This window comes from Saccopteryx leptura, chromosome 4 (genome assembly GCF_036850995.1).
Source record: "Saccopteryx leptura isolate mSacLep1 chromosome 4, mSacLep1_pri_phased_curated, whole genome shotgun sequence".
Taxonomy (NCBI): domain Eukaryota; kingdom Metazoa; phylum Chordata; class Mammalia; order Chiroptera; family Emballonuridae; genus Saccopteryx; species Saccopteryx leptura.
Window position 1 is genome coordinate 214,334,804 of NC_089506.1, and position 23,140 is coordinate 214,357,943.

Sequence of the window (23,140 nt, forward strand, 5' to 3'; positions counted from 1 at the left end):
TTGGTTTTAGTGAATCTTGTTTTTAATTATAGTGATAATGATTTATTAGCTCTTAGAAATTATGTATATTTTGTGCTACTGTTATCACTGTTTAAAATTATTTTTATTAATATTTATGCACTTGTTTCCCATTTCAGGCCTTTGGCCTTTTTTTGGAAAACAGGACAGTGTTTAGTACTGATATCTAGCCTAGACATTTTCAGATTATAAACAATTAAGAATAATTAAGCTTTAGGTCTATTTATAAGCTACTCTGGTCAGTTCTGTGGAGTTTGGGGGGCCGGAGGTGGTGCTCACAGCAGCACTGCAGCTGGGGCTGGGGGCGCAGCCGTGGAGCACTCACCCCGCTCGGGTCAGGACTGGCTCTGAGAACAGAGGTGCGGTGGGAAGACCAAAGAACCTCCCAGAATAAAGCTCCCAGGAGGCCCAGGCACTGTTCGGGCTGCCACTGAGGTGTGCTCCCCCGGGGCGGCTCCCTGGAGTCCTCCCTACCCCTGCAGTGGCCCTGGTCTTCTGGGGCCAGTTGGGGAGGGACGGCTGGCCTCCTGGGTTTCACTGTCCCATCTGTGGGGGAGGGGAGGAGAGTGCTGGGCGGAGCAGTGGAAGCTGTGTGGTGCTCAGTGTTGTCTCTCAGCTCTAGTGTTCAATATTAGCGGTGATATTGTCACATACTCATATAACTGATTAGCAGACCTCAACACAGTATGGACGCTTCATGTGGATTAATTTATGGAAGCCCCCAATCTGTATGTCTGTTCTGCGTATTTAGATGAGAATGTTACTGGAATGGAATTTTCTTAACCCAGAAGGTAGTATTTATAACACATAATCATTTACTTGTAGTGAATTGTTTAAAGTTGTTAACACTTGTTTAAATTTTTTTTACACTATAGCATTTATGCAATGGTTTACAAAATTCATGGAGTTATTTTTATCAGTATGGGAATTAAAACTTTGAATCTTAATCGTCCGTGTCTTTGAGTCCAGTCCTGAGCGCCGGGGCCCGGAAGGCCCGGAGGAAGCGTGTTCCGTGCTGTAGGGTGTTCGTCCCAGCACGTCTCGCTCTGCACCATGGTCGCGGCCTGTGTCTCCTTCCTGCTCTGAGTCACCTCAGTCTGGCTCTGTCTTTGGCCCCATCCCAGGTCACAAGGTGTTCCCAAGCAACTCTGGATTGCCACGTAGCTGCTCTGCCGTCATGTCTGTGGGTGTCTTGGAGCCCAAGTGCTCAGGGCTGGAAGTTTCTGCCAAAACACCAGAAAGTGACAGGTCTGGACCTGGCTCACAGGCGGCGGGTCCCAAGGTGGGCTCGGCCCCTTCGCCAGGCATGACTTACCTGCAGGCTTCGTGTAGGGGATGCCATGTTGGGTCAGCACACTTTTAAGTCTTTTAATCTCCTTTGACAGCTCTTTATGTGCCTGGAACAGAGAAATTCAAGGGGAAAGTCAGGCCCCTTGGTGGGACACTGTCCAGGGAACCCAGCCCCCACTTGTTCGCCCACACTGTACCTTGTTGCAGCTCTCCAAGGTCTCAAACACCAGGCCCTGAGCACCGCCTTCCTGCTGTGCGGATTCACTTTCCTCTGGGGTCTTTAAATAGCCAGCATCCTCAAAAAGTGCTCTGAGCAACTTCTCATAGCCCTGCAGATCAAGGAGAGAGAGGGATACACCCAGTTCCCGGTTGTGCTGCACCCAGCCACCCAGCCAAGAGGGTGTCCACCACAGCACCTCACCTGGGAAGTGATTAGCTCATCAGCCAGGTCCTGCTCCACCTGGTCCCACCTCTGCTGCAGGGCCACGGGCAGAGCTGGGTACACTAAGGTTGAACAAATCCCAGACTCAGCTGACCCCCTTCTGCAGCCCCCCTCCCCGGCCCCGGCATCCTACCTAACAAGGAGTGGGGGTGGCAGACAAGGGGGGTCTCGAAGGTCAGCGCATAGACACAGGTGCTTGGCTCAGACACATGAGCCAATCGGTTGCTTTTTCCACAGGTAAGTTCCACCTGGGGGAAACCTTGGTTGGTGGGTATGTGCAGTGGAGAGTGGGGGGACCCCTTCAGGCCCCCTCCCCCACAACCCCACCTTGCTCTGCCGACTCCGGGTACGGCAGGAGTCACCGTCCCTCATCCACATGCCCCTGAAGGTGTTATTGGCTATTTCCCACTCATGCCAGATGCTAGGGAGGAACAGAGCATAAGGTTGGCTGGAGGAGGGCACCACCACAAGGAGCCTGCAGCTGCTTTCTTGTCCCCATCCCAGCTCACCCAAGGATCCCGCTGTAGGCATTCCAGCGGAAGGTCTGCTCATGCTGGGTCACGTTGTGGAATGGGCAGAACTCGTACTTGTACCTGAGGGTATAGCCACCATCAGGGGTGTCCTAGCCCCTGCCCCTGCCACCCCTCCCCTCACTCACGTGGACTCCACTAGGCTGAAGCACTTGCCAGAAAGTCTGAAGAGATGCGCAGGCCCTAGAAGGGGAGAATGCAACGTGCTGAGTCCAGTGTGAGAGCAGGCGTGCGGAAACAGACCAGGCAGAAAAATCCGACAACCCACAATACTGGGGCCATCCAGGAAAATGGTTGGCTTAACTATGAAAAGGGAGCATGAGGCCCTGGCTGGTAGCTCGGTGAATAGAGCATTGGCCTGGTGTATGGATGTCCTGGGTTTGATTCCTGGTCAGGGTACACAGGAGAAGCAACCATCTGCTTCTTCCCTTCCCCCTTTTCTCCCTCTTCCTTATCTGCAGCCAGTGGCTCCATAGATTCAATCATGGCCCCAAGCACTGAGGATAGCTCTGTGGGAGCGCATCAGCCTCAGGCACTAAAATTAGCTTAGTACTGGAGCATCAGCCACTGATGGGGTTGCCAGGTCAATCTGGGTTGAGACACATGGGAGTCTGCCTCACTATCTTCTCTCATCTCACCTAAAAAAAAAAATTAAAAATGGAACACTAGAGCAAAGTCTCAGACTAAGGAAGATCCAAGCTCATTTCCCTGTGTGCCCTGACCGGGAATCGAACCTGGGACGTCCACACACTGGGCCAACACTCTAACACTGAGCTAACCAGCCAGGGCTGGAAAACAGATTTACAGCAACCAAGTGGGAACCAAGAACAAAAGCATCTTCAAGCTGGCATTTTTCTCTTGCCCTGTGCACAGCTCTCCCCAGCCCCCACCCTGACATGGTCACAGGCCTTATCTGTAACAGTCTAACCTGGGGGCGCTGCCAGAGGACTGTTCTCCCACTACCTAACTCAGACCTCAGGTAGAAAAGTAGGCACTGCTCACTAAAGCTGCTCACTAAAGCTGCAGGGGGCCTAGAGACTCAGAGTGTGGGTGGGGCAAGAGTTACACAAGATAAACCGTGTAAGTCCTTGGGGAGAGGCTGGGTGAGACTTGAGGAAACAGCAGGCACGCACATGGCTGGGGCACATCAGGCTGTGCCTAGGTTCAGAGTGTGCCCAGCTATTGGTGAAGGTCTGGCCCAGCGCAGAGCCAGTCTGCAAACAACTGGCAGAAGTGTCTTTTTTACAAAGACCCATTAATAAAAATTGCAAGGCATACAAAGGAACAGGAAAACACCACCTATTCAAAGGTAAGAGCTGACAGAGCCACCCCAGGAGAGGTCCAGGCACTACACTTACTAAAGACTTTTACTTATTTATTTACTTATTTATTTTTTCCCCATTTTTCTGAAGCTGGAAACGGGGAGAGACAGTCAGACAGACTCCCGCATGCACCCGACCGGGATCCACCCGGCATGCCCACCATGGGGCGACGCTCTGCCCACCAGGGGGCGATGCTCTGCCCATCCTGGGCGTCGCCATGTTGCAACCAGAGCCACTCTAGCGCCTGAGGCAGAGGCCACAGAGCCATCCCCAGCGCCCGGGCCATCTTTGCTCCAATGGAGCCTTGGCTGCAGGAGGGGAAGAGAGAGACAGAGAGGAAAGCGCGGCGGAGGGGTGGAGAAGCCAATGGGCGCTTCTCCTGTGTGCCCTGGCCAGGAATCGAACCCGGGTCCTCCGCACGCTAGGCCGACGCTCTACCGCTGAGCCAACCGGCCAGGGCCCTAAAGACTTTTAAATAACTACAGTGTGTCCGTAAAGTCATGGTGCACTTTTGACCAGTCACAGGAAAGCAACAAAAGACAATAGAAATGTGAAATCTGCACCAAATAAAAGGAAAACCCAGTTTCTGTAGGATGATGAGGCAGCATGAGCGCATGCGCAGATGATGACGTAACACCGTGTTTACAGCGGAGCAGCCCACGGCTATGCTGGTCAAGATGTGGATGGTACAGAGGAAAGTTCAGTGTGTTCTGTGGCTCGCTAAATTCGAATCCGTGACCAAAGTGCAACGTGAATATTGGCGCATTTATAAAGAAGCGCCACCACATAGGAATAACATTACTCAGTGGGATAAGCAGTTGAAGGAAACCGGCAGTTTGGTGGAGAAATCCCATTCTGGTAGGCCATCAGTCAGTGACGAGTCTGTAGAGGCTATACGGGATAGCTACCTAAGGAGCCCTAAAAATCTGTGCGTGAGCCCACATTGAACTGTACTGAATAGGTATGAAACTGGGAGAGTTTTCCTTTTATTTCGTGCAGATTTCACATTTCTATCGTCTTTTGTTGCTTTCCTGTGACCGGTCAAAAGTGCACCATGACTTTACGGACACACTGTATCTTAAATATGCTCCAAGAACTAAAGGAAAACAGGCCCTGGCGGGTTGGCTCAGTGGTAGAGCGTCAGCCTGGCGTGCAGGAGTCCCGGGTTCGATTCCCAACCAGGGCACACAGGAGAAGCGCCCATCTGCTTCTCCACCCCTCCCCCTCTCCTTCTTCTCTGTCTCTCTCTTCCCCTCCCACAGCCAAGGCTCCATGGGAGCAAAGTTGGCCCGGGCGCTGGGGATGGCTCCATAGCTTCTGCCTCAGGTGCTAGAATGGCTCTGGTCGCAACAGAGCAACGCCCCAGATGGGCAGAGCATCGCCCCCTGGTGGGCATGCTGGGTGGATCCCGGTCGGGCACATGCGGGAGTCTGTCTGACTGCCTCCCCGTTTCCAACTTCAGAAAAATACAAAAACAAAAACAAAAAGAAATTGTGGAATTGAAAAATACATTATTTTGTAGACATAATGCTATATTGTACACTTACTACACCATAGTAAACATAATTTTTACATGCACTGGGAAACCAAAAAATTTGTGTGGCTCACTTTACTGCAATATTCGCTTTATTGCAGTGGTCTGGCAACAAACCCACAGTACCTCCTAAGGTATGCCTATGATTACTTATTTTCAATGTAAAAAGATTAACCTCCCATTCAAAAGGTACAAGTTTGGTCAAATGGATAAGAAAAAAATGGCCCAACTATATACTGCTTATAAGAGACTCCCTTTAGCCCGACCAGGCGGTGGCGCAGTGCATAGAGCGTTGGACTGGGATGCTGAGGACCCTGGTTCGAGACTCCCTTTAGGTCTAAAGACACAAGCAGGTTGAAAGTGAAAAAAATGAAAAAATACATTTCATGCAACTATTAACCAAAGACAGCTTGGGGTAGCTAGCTACAGTAATCTCAGACAAAATGGACTGGAATTCAAAAGCTGTTAAACAAGAGCATATATCGATAAAAGGGTTAATTCACTAATATATTTATAAACAGACACCAAATAAAAGAGCTTGAAAATACATGAGCAAACACTAACATAACTGAAGGGAGGAACACAGTAATACAGCGCTCGGACACATCAATAACCCACCTCAGGAAATAAAGGATTCAGATGACACTGTAAACCAATTGGACCTAACAGACGTGTGGAATACCCGCCCAACAACAGCAGACTATGTATTTCTTTCAGGTGCACACGAAACATTCTCTAGGATAGACTACGTTAGCACACAAAAGTAATTCTTAATAAACCAAAAAGGTTGAAATCATAGTTTCTTTTCTGAGCACGGTGTAAAACAAAAATCAATAACAGAAAAGTGGGAAACTCACAAATATATGGAAATTAAGCAACGCAATCTTAAATAGCCAGTGGGTCAAAGAAGAAATCACAAGGGAAATTAGAAAGTACTCTCATGGCTCCTCCTTCCGGGAGTACGCCCGTGCCTTCCCCTCCCCACTTCTCCTCTCCCCCATGCATATTCCTTGCCCCTCTCCTCCTCCTAAGCTCTGAGGGACCCCATGAAATCTGCAACCAGGTCAGCAATGGGCAGCAGCGGCAGCTCCTCCCAGGCTAACCCCTCAACCTGTCTCCAAGGTGCCTTTTCCCCTTTCTTCCTGTATGGTCAATAAATGCTTCCTTTACTGGCTGAAAAAAGCCAAAACCAAAACCAAAAACCTTTTGAGACAATGAAAACACCAGATACCCAAACTTACAGAGTGCAGGGAAAGCAATGCTAAGGAGGAAATTGACACTGCATAAGATCTCAAATCAGTAACCTAACTTGAATACCTTGAGGAACTAGAAAAGGAGCAAACTAAATCTAATGTAGCAGCAGGAAGGAAGAAATTATTCTCTAAAACCAAAAGTTGGTTCTTTGAAAAGATCAACAAAATCAACAAACGTTTAGCAAGACTGACTAGAAATAGATGATTCAAATTATTAAAATCAGAAACAAAAGGAGGGACATTACTATCAATTTTACAGACATAAGAAGAATTATAATTTTATGAACAACTGTACACCACCAAATTGATAACCTAGATCAGGGGTCCCCAAACTGCAGCTCCCTGAGGCCATTTATCCGGCCCCCACTGTACTTCCGGAAGGGGCACCTCTTTCATTGGTGGTCAGTGAGAGGAGCATAGTTCCCATTGAAATACTGGTCAGTTTGTTGATTTAAATTTACTTGTTCTTTATTTTAAATATTGTATTTGTTCCTGTTTTGTTTTTTTTACTTTAAAATAAGATATGTGCAGTGTACATAGGGATTTGTTCATAGTTTTTTTTATAGTCTGGCCCTCCAACGGTCTGAGGGACAGTGAACTGGCCCCCTGTGTAAAAAGTTTGGGGACCTCTGACCTAGATCCCTGGTTGGCAAACCGTGGCTCACGAGCCACATGCGGTTTTTGGCCCCTTGAGTGCGGCTCTTCCACAAAATACCACATGCAGGCGCTACCTCGATAAGGAATGTACTTACCTATATAGTTTAAGTTTAAAAAATTTGGCTCTCAAAAGAAATTTCAATCGTTGTACTGTTGATATTTGGCTCTGTTGACTAATGAGTTTGCTGACCACTGGACTAGATGAACTGGACAAATTCCTAGAAATACTAACACCAATTCTTCTCAAACTCTTTCAAAAAAACTGAATGGGGGAACACTTTCTGACTCAATTTTCTGAGGCTGCATTATCATAACAAAACCAAAAAGACACAAGAAAACTAGAGACCAACATCCCTTATGAATATTAAAGCAAAACTCCTCAGCAAAATACTATCAAATTGAATTCAACAGCACATTAAATGGATTCTACACCATGACCAAGTAGAGTTTATTCTTGGAATGTGAAAATGGTCCAAAATACAAAAACCAATCAATGTATTAGATCCCACTAACAGAAGGGGATATAACCATATGATCATCTCAATTGTTGCAGAAGGGAGCCCCTGACAAAATTTAATACTTTCACCATAAAAACAGCAGGTGATGGCACAGTGGATACAGTGTTGGCCTGGGATGCTAAGGACCCAGATTCAAAAGCCCAAGGTCTCTGGCTTGAGCAAGGGGTCATTGACTCAGCTGTAGCCTCCCTTCACCCCCCTCCTCCATCAGGGCACGTATGAGAAGTAATCAATGAGCCACTAAGGTGCTGCCAACTATGAGCTGATGCTTCTCATCTCTCTCCCTTCCTGTCTGTCCCTGTCATCCTCACCTTGCTAAAAAAATAAACAAAACAAACAGCTAACAAATGAGTAAGGAAGGAGACTTCTTCAACACAATAACAGCATCTATGCACAACCCATAGCTAGCATATTAAATGGTGAATGAATGAAAGCTTCCCCTGTAAGATCAGGAACAAGGAAAGCATACTCACAGCACTGCTACTCACTAATCAACTCCATACTAGAAGTTCTACCCAGAGCAATTAGGCAAAGAAAAGAAAAAAAGGAAAAAGCAATTTTGTCATGCTTGCAGACAACATGTTTATATATGTAGAAACCCCTACAAAAATACACAACAATTAATTCAGAAAGTTGCAGGATACAAAATGGATGCTCAAAAACCAGTTGTGTTTCTACTCACTAATAATAACCCATAAAAAAATTAAGAAACTGATTCCATTAATAGCACCAAAAAGGAAAAAATATGAGTAAATTTAACCAAGGAGGTATTAACACTTGTAAACTTAAAACTACAAGATACTGCCCGAACGGTGGTGGTGCCCAGTGGACAGAGCATCAACCTGGGACACTGAGGCCCCAGGTTCAAAAACTCCAAGGTTGGTGGTTTGAACGTGGGCTTATCCTGCTTGCGTGCAGGCTCACGAGCTTGAGCATGCGGTTGCCAGCTTGAATGTGGAATCACTGACAGGATCCCATGGTCGCTAGCTTAAAGCCCAAGATGATGGGCTAGAGTCTAGCCGCTAGACCTCCCCAATCAAGGCATGTATGAAAAGCAATCAATGAACAGCTAAAGTGCCACAACTACAAATTGATGTTTCTCATCTTTCTCTCTCTCGCTCTCTCAAATAATAAAAAAAAAATCATTGGGTTTTGTTTCTTATATTTAATACTAGTTTATTGTATTAGCCATTTCTAAGATCCTGTCTTAAAAAACCACTCATGCCTGACTTGTGGTTCAAGACCCCTGGCTTGCAGGGTCAAGGCACCTACAGAAGCAACTGTGAGCTAGTGCTTCCCATTCCTCCTTCTCCCTGCCTTTCTCCCTTTCTCTCTCTCTCTCTCTCCTCTCTCTCTCTCTCTCTCTCTCTCTCCTCTCCTCTCTAAATCAGTAAAATAAAATCCAAAAAAGAAAGAAAGAAAACCATTCACCTATAAAGATGCAGTCCCTCTGAGGCATGTTCCACACAGAACTGCTTTTCACGGCCAAAAAACAGAAACAATGTAATGCTTAACTATAACCGGAGGCAGAGCCATCCTTGGGAATACTGAGCATCAATTGAAAAGAATGAAGACCTGCATCCACCACCGTGAAAAGTTCCAAGACACAGTGAATGACAACACGAAATACACAAACCTGTGTAGTAGTACGGTTTAAAAAAGTAACACAAAGGTCACAAAAAAACTTACAACACGTTTTTTACTTGTAAACCTACGCACGTAAAAGCGTAAAACCTATCTGGAAGGACAGACACCAAAGTGTTAACAGAGATCACCTCTAGAGAAGGAAATAAAGACCTAAGTCCGGTGGGCAACTATTCAACTTGGTATGAAAACGTTCTGGAGTATTATCGCGCAAGAAAATAACTCTAGAAGACTGACAAACCAATGAATGAGCCTCCAGGCCCTAACTTTCAAGGCAAGTCATTCCACGCCCTCCTTCTCTCCTTGGCCCCCCTCGAGCAGGTCCCGGAGCGCTGACCCCGTCTACCTCCGAACCCAGGCCCGGTCCCTGCTCCCTCCCCGGCCATCAGCAGGTCCGCAGTAGGGTGCCGCACTCACCAGACACGGGCGAAGGATCTCTCTTCGGCTGCAGGCGACTGGTCTGGGGCAGGAATGGGTTATTGAGCCTGCGGGAAGCGGCAGGGTCAGGGAGAGACCGGGCGCTGGGCCGCCCCTCGGCCCACCCCGCCGCGCCACGCCGGGCTGCTCACCCGAACGTGTTGGGCTCCTCCACCACCTTCATCTTGACCGCACCTGCGCACGCGGGCCCTATGGGGAAAGGGACGTGACGAGGCGGGCGGGCAGCCGGGGCAGGGGCGCGGGGATGGGTCAGGAGGGGGCTCAGGCTCGCAGGAGCCCGGGCGGGGCGCGCCGGGGTTGGGGTCGCTTACCGTACGCCGCGAGCGCGACCAGCAGCAAGAAGCGAGCCCACCTCGCCGCCATCACTCCCGGCGCGCCGGGCGCGCGGTCACGTGAACGTCAGCCGGTCACGTGAGCGCCGGAACTGCAAGGGGCGTCCGGCGCAGGCTCAGCGCGCCCGGCTGCGGGTGAAGGGGTTCGCTCCCGGGTCTCGCGGGCCGCGATCCCCGCTATGGGCCGCCGAAGGGCAGCGCGCGGGCCGGGGGCGGAAAGCGGCCGCACCCGGCGTCCCGCGGGGCGCTCCCTGGAAGCGTTCGCCGAGGAGGTGGGCGTCGCGCTGCGCGGTGAGTGGGGCGTGATCCGCAGGCTGGGCCGGGGCTGGGGACGGAGGCCCAGGGCGGTCAGGGCGAGCCGCGCTGGGGCTCGGTCCTATTCTTTGCCCCGTGCAGCTTCCGTGGAGTCAGAGGCAGCCGAGGACAGGGACGACCGGAGCCCGGCGCGGCTGCCTTGTACGCTGGCAATGTGGGAGCTGGGCCACTGCGACCCCCGGCGCTGCACCGGCCGCAAGCTGGCCCGCCTGGGCCTGGTGCGCTGCCTCCGCCTGGGCCACAGGTTCGGCGGCCTCGTGCTCAGCCCCGTGGGCTCCCAGTACGTGTCCCCCGCTGACAGGTAGGCGCGAGAAGCCAGGAAGCGGGAATGAGCAGGGTGTCTGCCTGGACCCCCTTACCTCCTGGCTCTGGCGCGTTATTCCTTTCGGGCTCACCTGTTTATACTTGTCTTGTCTCCATTGCTTAGTGCAGAGCCCAGAGCATATTAGCTCTCAATTAAACGTTACCTGAATAAATAAGTCTGTTCCAGATCCCTAGCTGCCTCAAAGCTTCGCCAGTAAGGGTCCTTAGGGATTGAGGCAGGGGAATGACGACCTTGTATCTCTAATGAAGCGAGTATCCAGGGACATACTTGTTCTAGGGGCCATCACCAAGGTGGTGCTGGCCCCCAGAACCCTATGCTGCTCCTGGCAGACAGCTGGTGGCCCAGTCGGGGGTGGCTGTCATCGACTGCTCCTGGGCCAGACTGGAGGACACACCGTTTGAGAAGATGCGGGGGAGCCACTTCCGGCTGCTCCCCCACCTGGTGGCCGCCAACCCGGTGAACTATGGCCGACCCTGCAAACTGTCCTGTGTGGAGGCTTTTGCAGCCACATTCTGCATCCTGGGTGAGTGTCTGGGCCTGGCAGCCTGGAGGCCTGGCTGTGCTCCTGGCAGTGTTTTTGTGCTCCCAAGTCCCAGGAGAAGTGTGAGGGTGTGTGTGGCAGTGATTGAGATGGACAGGCCAGGGTTTCTACCCCAACTCCCACTTAAAATCTTCCCCTTCCCCGTGGGGCTGAGGTGGCAAAATGTGCTGGCCTGCAAGCACTCGTTTGTCCTTGTTATCACGGCCCACTCCCCTGAGAGCCCTCCGTCATCTTTCAACTCATCCTCAGAGAACTTATGTCCCAATAGAGGCCCAGATGGGCAGCCCTGTGAGACACGGGCTGGGGGACATAGTGGCCTGCAGGGGCAGGCATAGGCTGTCTGGACTGTTGGATGGTGTCCGTCAGGGACTTTTAGCACTGAGTATGCCAGGTACACGCTCAGGATGGGAAAGGGATTGTTGACATTCTTGGCTTTCCTGTTTCTGTGGTGTCAGGCTTCTCAGACCTTGCTGTGATTTTGCTGCGAAAATTCAAGTGGGGCAAGACTTTCCTAGACCTGAACCGTCAGCTCCTGGACAAGTATGCAGCCTGCTGCAGCCCAGAGGAGGTGCTGCAGGCAGAGCAGGCATACCTGGCCCATGCCAGGGAGCGCCCCCAGGAGGAGATCGGTGAGGCATGGCATGGACACGAGCCCCCCTAGGTGGGAGCCAGGACCCTCCATGCCTTCCACCTCTTTGAGCAGCTCCTGAGGTGGAAGGCTGGGTTCTGCTCAAAGCTATTTGTGACTGTCCTCTTTGCTCCCTCCATTCAGATCCCTTTGATGTGGATTCAGGGCGAGAGTTTGCAAACCCCAACAGGCCTGTGGCTGGCACCTGGTAGGTTCTCAGCTTCCCAGTTTAGTGGCAGCACAGACCCAGGGCTGTCCTCTGCCTCTGGCCTCAGCCCCTCTTGCTGTGGTGGGAGGGAAAGGGGGTTGACTGGAAAAGGTGGGGTGGATGCCCCACTGAGAGGTTTTGGTTTTGAGAACATGGAGTAGGAGGGATATGTACTCAGTCTGGGGGCCTTTGTGGATCAATGTGCCCAAGGATTGCCTCAGATGAGCCACGGATGGCAGCTTGAGTGAGCACACCTCTCCTTCCAGTCTGCCCAGGGACAGTGGTGCCAGTGACAGTGAGGAGGAGTCTGAAGAACTTGGGCCTGAAGCCAAGGATGGAGGAGGCAGCAGCAGCAGTTGCGCAGAAGAGGAGACTCCAGAGCAAGAGTCAGAGGCCAGGGCCCCCACTGAGGTTTGGAAAGGAAGCAAGAAACGGCAGAGAGACTAAAGGTTGCAGACATGTATTTTCTGAAGCAGAGTGACGGAGGAAATCTAGAGGCAGCTGTGGGACTGGTGGGAACAGCAGCCCTGGAGGACTCAACCTGTTGCATCTGCAAGCAGCACGGGCCTCTCTGGTTCTCCCCTACATCCTCTCTCAATGCCTTGCTCTGGGGCCTGCCTCAGAGTCCCCTATGAAGACGCTGAAGACGATTGTGTGAACCTGTTTCTTTGAGCTTGGGGGACTCTCAGCTTTTAGTGAGAAACCCTGCCTGAAAAGCTCTGGGCCATGGAGGTGGGGGGCTATGGAGTAGTTCTTGTGGAGGCATGAATATGTACGTGAAAGCCAGACAGGTGACCAGTCAGCACGGAGCTCCTTAGAGTGACCCGCCAGCCTCATAGAGTGACCCAGGGGACCCTTCCTGGGCCTAGGATCCAGGTGGGGAACTGGAGACTTATGACAGTGTTAGCAAATCTCTCTTCCACATTCCCTCTAGGCAGGGGGTTCTGGAGCCCAGAGAGGGTGGGAACACTGCAACTGCTCTCTCCCTCTACCTGGGACCCTGGGAAGGGCTTCTCCCTAAGGCTTAGGTGGTTCAGACTTAAACCCTGGTCTTCCTGCTCTCAGCCTAGTGAGCTCCTGGCCTCCCCCCAACCCCGGGAGAGATAAGGAGAGTGCTTCCTCTAAGACACTTGTGCTGTGGCACTGGTGACACTGGGGATGGACCGTTCTTCCTTGGGGAGAGAATGCTGTCTGGTTCCTTGCAGGGTATTAAGCAGCATCCCTGAACTTGGTCCACTGCTATCAGGAGTACCCCTTCAACCTCCACGTGTGGCCACCAGAAATATCTCCAGACATGGGCTTATGTTCTCTGGGAAGCAAAGTCCCGGCCTTCCCACTGAGAACCCTGTTTTAAGACAAGTGCACACCCGCCCTGAGGTGGTGAAATTGCCAGCAGGCAGGTGGGGAAGCTGACCTGGTGTCCAGGCTTCTGCTCCATGTTCAGGGGGTAGCTGCTGGCCAGGCCCCATGGAGTTGGCTGCCCAGATGCAGGGTTCAGGGATATGTGATGGGTGCAAGGCGTTCACAGCACATACCACATGGCCACACCAGGGCAGACAGGAGCTGGGGGGGTAGGGGTGGAGCCATAGCACAAACACCACAGCAGGAGAGGCGCCACGAGCCCTGGCTGTGGTAAGCTGACCACAGGGTGAGATGACACCAAGGGACTTGGGAGGTTTGGGGGCTGATAGCTGCAGGGGGCTCATGGGTCCGCCTCCATGAATTTCTCCAGTTCCTTGAGTCTCTTGACAAACTCCTGTGCCTCCCTATTGGTGCGGCCCTCCAGCATCCTCAGCGCAGACCTCACTGTAGACAGGAGGACAGGCAGCATCAGGCCCTGCCAGCCCTCACACCCCCTGCTCCCCGGCCCCCACTCACCCTGGGCTCTGGGCCGGCGCAGGTGCAGGGTGATGGGCTGCCCAGCCTTCGTGCTTCCCCCGACCTGGGGCCGTACGATGCCGCTAATGCTGCCTAAGCTGAGGGCTGCCTCCCCTGCGAAGTCGTTGGTGGACAGCCAGTCATGGTCCATGACCCTGAAGAGCACACAGGCCCCGCGGCGGCGGCACGCCTCTGCCGACACAGAGCTGCAAGCAGAGGGCAGTCAGCTGCAGACCTGCTTCCTGCGTGTCTTGGTGCTGGGCTGGCAGGGGCAACACTCACAAGTGGAAGAGTTCATCGTACACTGGGTGCAGCGTCCGGCTTTTCACCTGGGTCCTCTGGCTGTGGACCAGCGGGAAGTGGTGTGGCGGGCCCAGCTCCACAATCACAAAGGGGTCGCTCAGACCTGGGGGGTAGGGCCTTGAGCAGACTGTCACCCCACTGGCTTGCCCCCAAGTGGCCATGCCTCTGCCCCTCACCATTGGCGTCCAGCGGGAGCAAGTCAGCAGCGTGCAGCACCTCCACCACCAGCCGCTGCTCGGCTGCCTCGTAATAGCAACGTACGCTCAGGCGCCCATACCGCTTCTGCTCCAGAGACCTCTGCAAGAAGCCGTGGGCCAGTGAGCCGGGCTCGGGGGCTTGGGGGCACGACTGTGGCCCACACCTTGGCCACATACCTGCTTCAGTTTGTCCAGGTAATACTGCTCGATGCACTCCCGGGTGGAACACCTGTGGAGGCGCAGCTCCTCCTCCAGCTTCTGTTGGGGGGGAGGAAGAAGGTGGTCTCCGACTCCTCCAGCGCACAGGCCCCCAAGGCACAGGGGCTAGTGCAGGGTGGTGGCCAAGGGCCAGCCCTCACCTTGTAGCTTCCATCCCTCAGGTCCTCCAGAGGCAGACCCTGTCCATCCGCGTGGAAAAAAGTGACCAGGGCCTAGGGCAGGACAAGAAGGGGGAGGTGTCAGATTGTGTGTGCTGGGACAGAAGGCTGAGATGGGAACCTTGAGTTAGTAGTCCTGGGATCTCCAGAGGTGGGGCAGCCACCTGTCACATCGACGGTGCATCAGAAACCCCCAGGAAACTTGGGAAAATACTGGTGCCTGAGGCCAGACAACTCTTATTTTTTTTGGACAGAGAGAGGGACAGGTAGGGACAGACAGGAAGGGAAAGAGATGAAAATCATCAATTCTTCGTTGCAACTCCTTAGTTGTTCAGTGATTGCTTTTTCATATGTGCCTTGACCGGGAGGGGGGGCTCCAGCAGAGCCAGTGACCTCTTGCTCAAGCCAGCGACCTTTGGGCTCTATGATCCCACACTCAAGCCGGCGACCCTGCGCTCAAGCTGGTGAGTCTCTGCTCAAGCCAGATGAGCCGGCACTCAAGCTGGTGACCTCAGGGTTTCTAACCTGGGTCCTCTGTGTCCCAGTCTGATGCTCTATCCACTGTGCCACTGCCTGTTCAGGTGACAGTTGTCTTAGTAAGCATCCCAGGTACTGCTGACCCAAGTGGGTTGGTGAGGAGGAGCTGGCCAGACTGGGCAAGCCAGGCATGCAGGCAGGAGGCCACAAGGCCAAGGGGAGGGGCAGCAGCCTTGCCCCCTGGAGCCTGGCAGTGTGTGGGAGGCACCTCCACAAGGTCCTACCTCCAGTGTAAAGTGGAAGCGGTTGTAGAAGTCGGCAGAGACATCAAGGTTGGTGCCCAGCGCCTGTAGAATGGTCTGCAGGAGCAGCTCCCAGAGGGCCTCCAGTACCCTGCAGGGACACAGCCTCTGTGAGGGGACCCTGGCCTGCCCTGCTCCTCCCACCCCCCTCAGGCCATACCTGTTCAGGTTCCCCTTCACGAGCAAGGTGTTCAGCAGGGCCAGCTTCTCGTCCAGGTATTTCATGAGTGGGTCCACGGCCTGTGGGGAGAGTTCTCGGGGCCAGACTGCACCTGGCCCCCACCACACACACTTCCCACCAGGCCAAGCCCTCAGCTGCCCGAGCACTCACCTCATCATTCTGGATGGAGTCAGGCGAGAGGCTGATGTGCTGCACGTACTTTCTGATGTCGCCCACCATCTGAGGAGGGCGAGGCTCAGCACTGAGGTAGTGGGGGGGGGGGGGCGGAGGGGAAAGCCAGGTCCCTGCCCTGCCCTCCTAGCCCACCTTGGAGGTCAGGTGCGCCGTCACAGTGTGGGCCTCCCGCTGCAGGTCCTCATCCAGAGTCTGTGTGCAGCTAAGCAGGGGTCGCGGGAGCTCTCCTGCGAACCCCGAAGCCCCCTCTGGCCATGCCAGGCCTCGCAGTGCCTGGCCAACAGCCCTGCGCAGGAGCTCCACATTATTGAGGACCACGCAGAACTGGAAAGGTGTGCCAGATGGGGTCAGTGTTCTCACGGTCACGTGGTGGCCCCACCCAGCCTCCTGCCCCCATGTGCCTGCCTGCCAGCCCACTCACCGGCTCACTCACTGCCTCGCCTGAGGCCCTGGGCTGAGTGTCCACCTTCTTCCTCAGCAGCCTGGTATAGAAGAGGGCGGCTTCGCACAGGTCCTGGTAGGACATGGACTTGAGCTGTGGGCCACATCCCAGGCCCTGCTGCCCTTCCAGACCCTGACCTAGTCTCAGGTTATAGTTCCCACCTGGCTAAGTTGGCTGCCCAACCCTTGGACCTGGGCAGCGTCGGGCCATGCCAAGCAAGCCCACAGCTCCTGGATGTGGCTGAAGCAGAGACTTGCGGTGGTTGCAGAGCTACTGTGCTTGGAAGAGCTGTCCATAGGCTCCAGCTGGGGAGACAAGAGGAGGCCTGGTTGTGAGGGGCCCTGGATGGGTCCCTGTGCCCTTGGACTGGATGCTCACTCACTGTGTCCACGTCAACAGCTCCCTGAAGTCTCCATTTGGTCTGGTCCCGCAGCACCTGGAGCCAAAGCTTCACGGCAGGTAGGAACTGGACGTGGATACCGGTCAGGGCCAGGGAGCGGCTGTCCCTGTGGCAGGAAACAAGTCAAAGCATGCCCAACTCATACCCTGTGCCAGCATGGCCCAGGGTCCCCGGCCTAGGGAGTTCCCAGGAGAGCCTCCTGCCCAGGGCTTTCGGGCTCCTGTTCTAGAGTCCTCCTAGAAGAAGCTAGGGAACATGTGGGGGAGGGGCAGGTGAGGAAGAGGAAGGGGGATCGGGCGGGTCGGAGGGGAAACAGGTGGAGGGAGGGGTTCAGTGGAAGGAGGGACAGGTGGGGGAGGGGAGAGATTAGGTGGGACAGGACACCTACCGGCCCAGGATGCTGCCCCAAAAGCGCTGGATGTCTGCCAGGGACACGTAGAGCTCGAAGAGCTGTGAGGCCACCTCGAGGGTCATCTTAGGGTGCAGCTCCTCTGTCAGCACCCACACCTCTTCAGCTACCTGCCCAGAAAGGTGGAGTCAGGCTGTCAGCAACAAGGAAACAGAGACCCCCTCCCAGCCAGGCTGCCTCCCCCAACCCTCCTGCCTCACCAGATGCTCCAGCTGCCGGAAGGTCAAAGTGAAGAAGTCGATCTTGACAATGCTGCAAAGGACACAGCCCAGACACCTGCTCAGCCCTGGCCCCAGGCCCCAGTGGCAGCACTGGAGGGGCTGGGTGCAGGGGCAGCAGGAAGAGCCCTGAGAGCCACCTGTGGAAGAGGCTGGCATAGATGCTGTAGCAGGACTGCAGGTCCTCATAGATGGCGTCCACCAGCTCGACCAGCCCAGGAAGTCGCTGCAGCCCTGGCTGCAAGGAAGCACTGTTCACACTGACCTTTTGACCTGCACCCACCTCCCCCCACCCTCGGCCACGGCCACGCCCTCTCTGAGCTGTACCTGCTCTCGAGGACTCTTGGCATTCAGGAGCCTGTCATACCACTCGCGGTTGCCTCTCTGCAAAGGAAGCCACCGAGGCAGCGTGGTGGGTGGGAAGGAAGGACAGGAAGGACAGAGGGCCCGGGTCTGCCGCTGAGTGGCACGGGGTGGGGCTGGGCTCCCGACGCACTTTCAGGGCAGCAGTGATGTCCACGTTTAGCGCGGTCTCGAAGGGGCATATTTCAAAGGATGGCTGGAAGAGCTGCAGCTTGTCCAGGCACCTGAGTGAGGAGCCACAGCTGACTGGCGGCTGTCTCACCTGGTCCCCTGCCCACCTCGTGCTAGCAGTGGCACCCACTTCAGCAGCAGCTCCAGGCGGTGCATGGCGGTGCTGTTGGTGGCGGGGAAGTAGTCCCGAAGCTGGCGCAGCAGCCGCAGAGCGAACTCAGAGAAGGCAGAGAAGCTGTCGGCGAGGCTCTCCTCCTGGGGACGCAAGGGTTTTCCCAGCTGACCCTTGAGCCTCCACCCTCCCCGGGGGCGGGTCAGTGGTTCTGCAAATTTCTGTCCTGAGGAGCAGCCTCCAACCCCAACGATCTCTTCTGCATTCTTCTCCAACCTCAGCTCCCATAGCTCCCCCTAGCGGCAGATACGGCCTCGCGTCTGCACCACCTGCTGTTCCCTTTGCGGTCTGCAGCGCCCACTTTCTCAGAGGTTGTTGAACAGCTGAAGTGCATGACCTTCCTCCAACACATCCGTATCTCTGTACCACAGACCTCTTGCTCTCTCCTACATTATGCAGTTTGCTTTCGACCCGCCACCACTTTCGCGGGACATGCAGTCCAAAAAAAAAAAAAAAAAAAGAGGACTCGATCCCTCACTGCCTGCCCCAGCCTGAGCGGGCCCTCAGCACACCCCAGGAAAAACGTTTTCGGGACACACGGCCGAGCCCACCTGCTCCTGGGGCAGCGAGGCTGCTTCCTCCCAGTGCGCCTGCATGTCCTCCAGCAGCCCCAGCAGGTAGCCGTAGTCCAGGGTGCAGGTCTGATGGTGGCGGCTGCTGACCTGCCAGTGCCTATCGGGGCTCGGCCCAGAGTCAGGGCAGAGGCGTCGGGCGGGACCCACACACCCAACGAACCCCTATAGCCCCGCCCACTCATAGGACTGCCCCTTCCCTTGCCCCATCCACCCACTGACACTGCCCCGCCCACTCACAGCACAGCCAGTTGCAGCTCAGACAGGTTGCTTTGCGCTCCGTGCAGACAGAGCAAGGTGGCCGCTGGCCCGCTGAGGTCGCCCCGCCAGCTGCTGGAATTGGGCTGGGGGAGGGACTGGGCGTGGGTGGAGGTGGGAGATCCCCATCCCCTCCAGCTCGCAGTCCCCGCACTTGTCCTTCCCAGGCTGCGCACGGATGCCGCAGGGTCCTGAGGGCGCCTTTACCTCCTCGGCTCTGTGCTCAAACTGCAGCAGACGGCTCAGCAGCAGCAGGTAGGACAGGAAGCCCGACCGCCCGCGTTGGCTCATGACCGTGTCCCTCTGGAATGCAGGGCCCGTCCTTCACCAGGTGCCCGAGCCACAGGGTGGGGTGCAGGGCGGGAGCCCCTACGATTCCCCACGGCTTCCAACCTGCGTGGTGATCAGCTTGAGCACCAGCTGGCAGTCTCCCTGCACGCGGGAGGCGCTGGAGCGTGGTTCCAGCTTGAACCATCGGTCCTCGCCAGCCACAGGCACTTCCTGCCAAAAGGGGGTTCAGCTGGTGATTCCTTCCCCCTTTCCCTCCCCCACCGATGCTGCGGGACTGTGGGGAGAACACAGGCCTCTGCGCTCCCCACTGAACTGGGACAACTGGCACAAAGCTCTCAAGGGCTCCTGGACAGAGGGGCCCCAGGAGGCGGTCTCTTTCCCGCAGCGAGGTTCTCCCCCCAGCCCAAGAAAGATGGGAGACTCTTGGGGGATTACAGGACATCGCCACTGGCAGTATCCCAGGAGGATGAGGGACCCACAAGCAGGTGTTCTGTGAGTGAAGTCTTTGTGGCCACTCACCCAGATGGGTATGTTGAGGCACCCCAGGAAGTCGTCATTGTGGTCCTCTGTGGGCCCAGCCCTCCCATTTGCACGGGCTGACTTGACAATCTGTTTGAAATACCTGGGCACAGCAGGGTGGGTGTCACACCCATTGTCCCTGGGGAGCCACCACCAGCATGGGAGGGCACAAGGATCCCACCTGGTCTACCTGCTCATGCCCTTCAGGCCGATGACTTCATTTAGCTTCCTGCATGCCTCTACCAGTGACACATCATCGTCATGGTCCCTGGAGGTGGTTTGGAGGACACCTGGCTTGTCTGGAGCCCAGCCTGGCCCTAAGTGCCCCACCCACGACCCTCAGACCAGAGGCACCCACACCCCCTGTCCTGCAGGGCACAGGGGCCCATACCAGATGTCCAGGTGCAGCTGGTCCGTGCTGACATCCTCAATCTCACTACAAGGAAAACAGAGATGAGACAGATACCCAGGAGGGTCTGAGGTGATCTTCTGGTCAGGGCTGCAGCAGGGACAATTTCTGGAGCCACAGGGAGGCGTCCACAACAAGCTATCTGGCCATGGGGACATGACGGCTCTCTCTGAGCCTTAGTTTTCTCCTCTGGAAAGTGGGCATATAACCAGCCCCCTAGGTTCCCCAGGGCAGGCACTGAGCAGCACACAGCTGTGAGCTGTCGGGCTCCGGTCACAGCCTCACGCATGCCCCCCCTGGACCTGCTCAGGCAGTCCCCTGCCTGACATGCTGCTGGGTGAGGGGCCTTACAAGAGGAAGTGCTCCTTCCAGACAGGGTTCAGGGTGCTGCTCTTGATCTCGGTGACCTTGATGCACTTAGCTGGCGGTGGGCTGCCATGCTTGGCACCCTTGCGGAAGCTGAAGCGCTGTTCCTTGTGCGGGCCCGGCTCCCGTGGGGCCCCGGAGGCCGGCAGGATGCCCAGCATGCAGTACGGGTCACTGAAGCCTGGGACACAGCAGGTGCCTCAGGGTCCGGTCCCAGACCCTCCTCCCCTACAGGGCCACCAGGTGTGGGCACAGCTAATGTTCCAGCCAGTCCTCACTCACCATTGGGGTCTTTGGCCATCAGGTTCTTGGCACGTATGACGGACACTTTCAGAGCATATGTGGGGGCCTGTAAGCAAAGGAGTGCTGAGAGGCCTCTAAGAGTTCGGTGTGGACATTAGAGTCCTATCCTGTCCCCCCCGCCCCATACACCCAAGTCCCTGAACACGGGCACTGTGGCCGGTCAGCTCTGCACAGGCAGGTGGCATCTCACCTTGGCCTTCTTTACATGCTCAATGGCCTCTGCATGCTCCTTGGGGCTGGTGCCAAACACCTGTGGAGGGCAAGCAGGTGTGAAGGCCCAGGTGACCCCCAAAGGAAGGCTGGCCATCACCCTGGGGATCCCAGGCATGGCCCTAGCCAGGGAGGCCTGACTGCAAATGGCCCAGGTTGGGGAAGCACACAGAAGTAAGGAGGAAAGATGAGTTTGTCTACCCTTCCCACCCTTCTGTGTATCTGTCCATCCTTCCGGATGTACTTCTCAGCCTGTAAATCTCTGCCTATGCACACACGCGTGTGTGTGGTATATATGGAGCACATCTGTGTGTGTGGTTCGGCGATATCACAGTGATGTCAGCAGCTGGGAGTGGGGGAGGGGTTAGGGGTGAGCAGTGGTCTCAGTCCTTTCCAGAGCAGGGTAGGCGGGGCTTATGGGGCTCACCTGTTGAAGGTAGCTCAGGAGGGCCTCCTGGTCATCCACCTGGTTGGGGCCCATGGTCCCTGCACGATAGAGGACGGTGTACAAGGCTTCCTCATAAAGCATCTCCACCTGGGGAGGGGCGCACACTCTGAGTCCTTTGCCCCACCCCCGTCTCCCCGTAGGCTCCCTGGGTCCATCCCCTATGTCCAGCCCAGCCTGCAGCAGCTCCTCCCACTGGCTGAGCCCCTTCCCTGCCTCAGAGCCTTGACACTGGCCTAGCCCTCCACTGGGGGCCTACTCACCACTGACCCCTGCTCCTTACTCACTTCCATAGGGAGGCCTGGCCCACCACCCCAGCCGCCTTTACTGTCCATCTATTCCCAGACTCTGCGCCTGGCACACAGTAGGTACTCACAGCCCCACCCTGGACCCAGAACCCCGTCCCTCTCACCTCCTCCTGGGTCAGGGCTCTCAGGCCACGGTTGGGGTCCACAGGCTCACTGGGAGCCGGTGAGCTGCTGCGTAAGAGGACCTAAGAGTGGGGTACTTAGGTGAGGGTCTCCGAAGGCAGGGATCCTGTGGGGGTGTGCCAGGGAGGGGGGAATGGGATGTGGAGGGCTGGATGCAGAGGGGCAGGTGAGGAGGCCTGGCGCAGTGCCCCCATGCCACACAGCAGTGCCCTTGCAAGCCCTGTCCTCACCTCAGGGCATGGCAGGCTCCGTCTGCCCTCCGCCTTCTTCAGGACAAGGCGCATCTGGGTGAAGAACTCCACACCATCCCCGGGCTTCCTGCCAAGAAAGGCCGGGGTTGGTGTCAGCAGACCCCCCACAAAGCTCAGGGCTCACAGTCACGCCGCCCACTCAGGACCAGCCACCAGCCCACATGACTCAAGGCATGCCTCCGGGCACAGCGTGATGTCCACAGGGCACCCCAGAGCCTGGGGGTCAGACCCTGCTAGGTTCCCTTTGGGCCCCGGGGCACCCACCAGGCCCCTGTGGCAGGCTCCTGTGGGTCAGCACCGGTGCCCCCTGGCTCCTCCTCGGTCCTCCGGCGGAAGGACGGGCAGACTTGCACCTGCCTGAGCACACTGCTCTTGATCTCTAGCAAGGTGGACATGGCGGGCGACCTGCGGGCAGAGAGCTTGGCTGTGGCTTCCAGTCGTCTGCTCCTTCATTAGTTCAGCGGCCTTGCCATACAGTCCCCAATAAGCATGTCACTCGCCACACTGAGCAGTTACTGAGTTAACCAAACACCGACAGAAGCCATGATCCTGGGAACCGCCTGAGGCAGAAGAAGGGGGCAGGCACCTTTTCCAGAACAGCGTCTAGCACCATCATGGCCACCAGAGGCAGGGGGTAGGGAGGGCAGGGGCCCCAGAGGCTACCCCCACCCTGGGCTCTGCTGGGAACCCAGGAGGCCATGAGGACTCCTGCCAAGTCACTTGGTCTCTCTAAGTCAGTCATCAGAGGGCCACTCGTTTTCACCTGACAATGTCCTAATCCGCAAAGGGAAATCCCTGCAGGGTGGCACTGGGGACAGGATGAGGCGGTAAGAAACGGTGGTGGTGCCCCGCAGAGCCTGTGCCCCCACCCCTGTGTGGCCAGTGTACACAGGAGGGACGGCTGGGGGCTTTCACCCACCAAGCATAGTGGGGCCACTGGTCGGTCCTCACCCTTCAGACTACGGCCCAAAAGAGAGCCTGCTCCCCTCGATCGGTGGAAATGAGAACACGAGGCAAGTGCTGTCC

General features: G+C 55.6%; 3 protein-coding genes across 4 annotated transcripts; 1 reads left to right on the forward strand and 2 right to left on the reverse strand.

Moving 5' to 3' along the window:
• Positions 1–26: 26 nt before the first annotated feature.
• GNPTG (N-acetylglucosamine-1-phosphate transferase subunit gamma) lies at positions 27–10,065 on the reverse strand. The gene is made up of 11 exons (XM_066382986.1): positions 9,958–10,065; positions 9,778–9,835; positions 9,626–9,693; positions 2,409–2,463; positions 2,260–2,343; positions 2,078–2,171; positions 1,884–1,998; positions 1,730–1,812; positions 1,506–1,637; positions 1,334–1,415; positions 27–1,241 (listed from the first exon to the last, which is right to left on the reverse strand). Exons 1-11 carry the CDS (start codon positions 10,007–10,009, stop codon positions 1,144–1,146), a joined length of 921 nt encoding a protein of 306 aa, XP_066239083.1. The 5' UTR covers positions 10,010–10,065; the 3' UTR covers positions 27–1,143.
• On the forward strand, positions 10,058–12,643 carry TSR3 (TSR3 ribosome maturation factor). Of its 2 annotated transcripts, none has more exons than XM_066382984.1 (6): positions 10,058–10,269; positions 10,375–10,594; positions 10,948–11,141; positions 11,615–11,788; positions 11,932–11,995; positions 12,262–12,643. In XM_066382984.1, exons 1-6 carry the CDS (start codon positions 10,158–10,160, stop codon positions 12,440–12,442), a joined length of 945 nt encoding a protein of 314 aa, XP_066239081.1. In that variant the 5' UTR covers positions 10,058–10,157; the 3' UTR covers positions 12,443–12,643. The 2 variants fall into 2 exon arrangements, with proteins under 2 accessions (XP_066239081.1, XP_066239082.1); XM_066382985.1 differs by having other exon boundaries at positions 10,375–10,573.
• A 115-nt stretch (positions 12,644–12,758) lies between these two features.
• BAIAP3 (BAI1 associated protein 3) lies at positions 12,759–22,509 on the reverse strand. Its single transcript, XM_066382978.1, has 33 exons — positions 22,379–22,509; positions 22,094–22,181; positions 21,845–21,925; positions 21,415–21,522; positions 20,968–21,027; positions 20,757–20,823; positions 20,460–20,655; positions 20,091–20,135; positions 19,890–19,967; positions 19,700–19,802; positions 19,283–19,390; positions 19,097–19,192; positions 18,872–18,975; positions 18,611–18,731; positions 18,018–18,142; positions 17,850–17,940; positions 17,681–17,737; positions 17,494–17,591; positions 17,336–17,387; positions 17,115–17,245; positions 16,709–16,832; positions 16,488–16,631; positions 16,306–16,398; positions 16,017–16,208; positions 15,861–15,929; positions 15,690–15,769; positions 15,512–15,620; positions 14,733–14,804; positions 14,551–14,631; positions 14,353–14,473; positions 14,156–14,279; positions 13,874–14,079; positions 12,759–13,801 (listed from the first exon to the last, which is right to left on the reverse strand). The coding sequence occupies exons 1-33, from the start codon at positions 22,507–22,509 to the stop codon at positions 13,698–13,700; spliced, it is 3,459 nt and encodes a 1,152-aa protein (XP_066239075.1). The 3' UTR covers positions 12,759–13,697.
• Between the last annotated feature and the right edge of the window lie 631 nt (positions 22,510–23,140).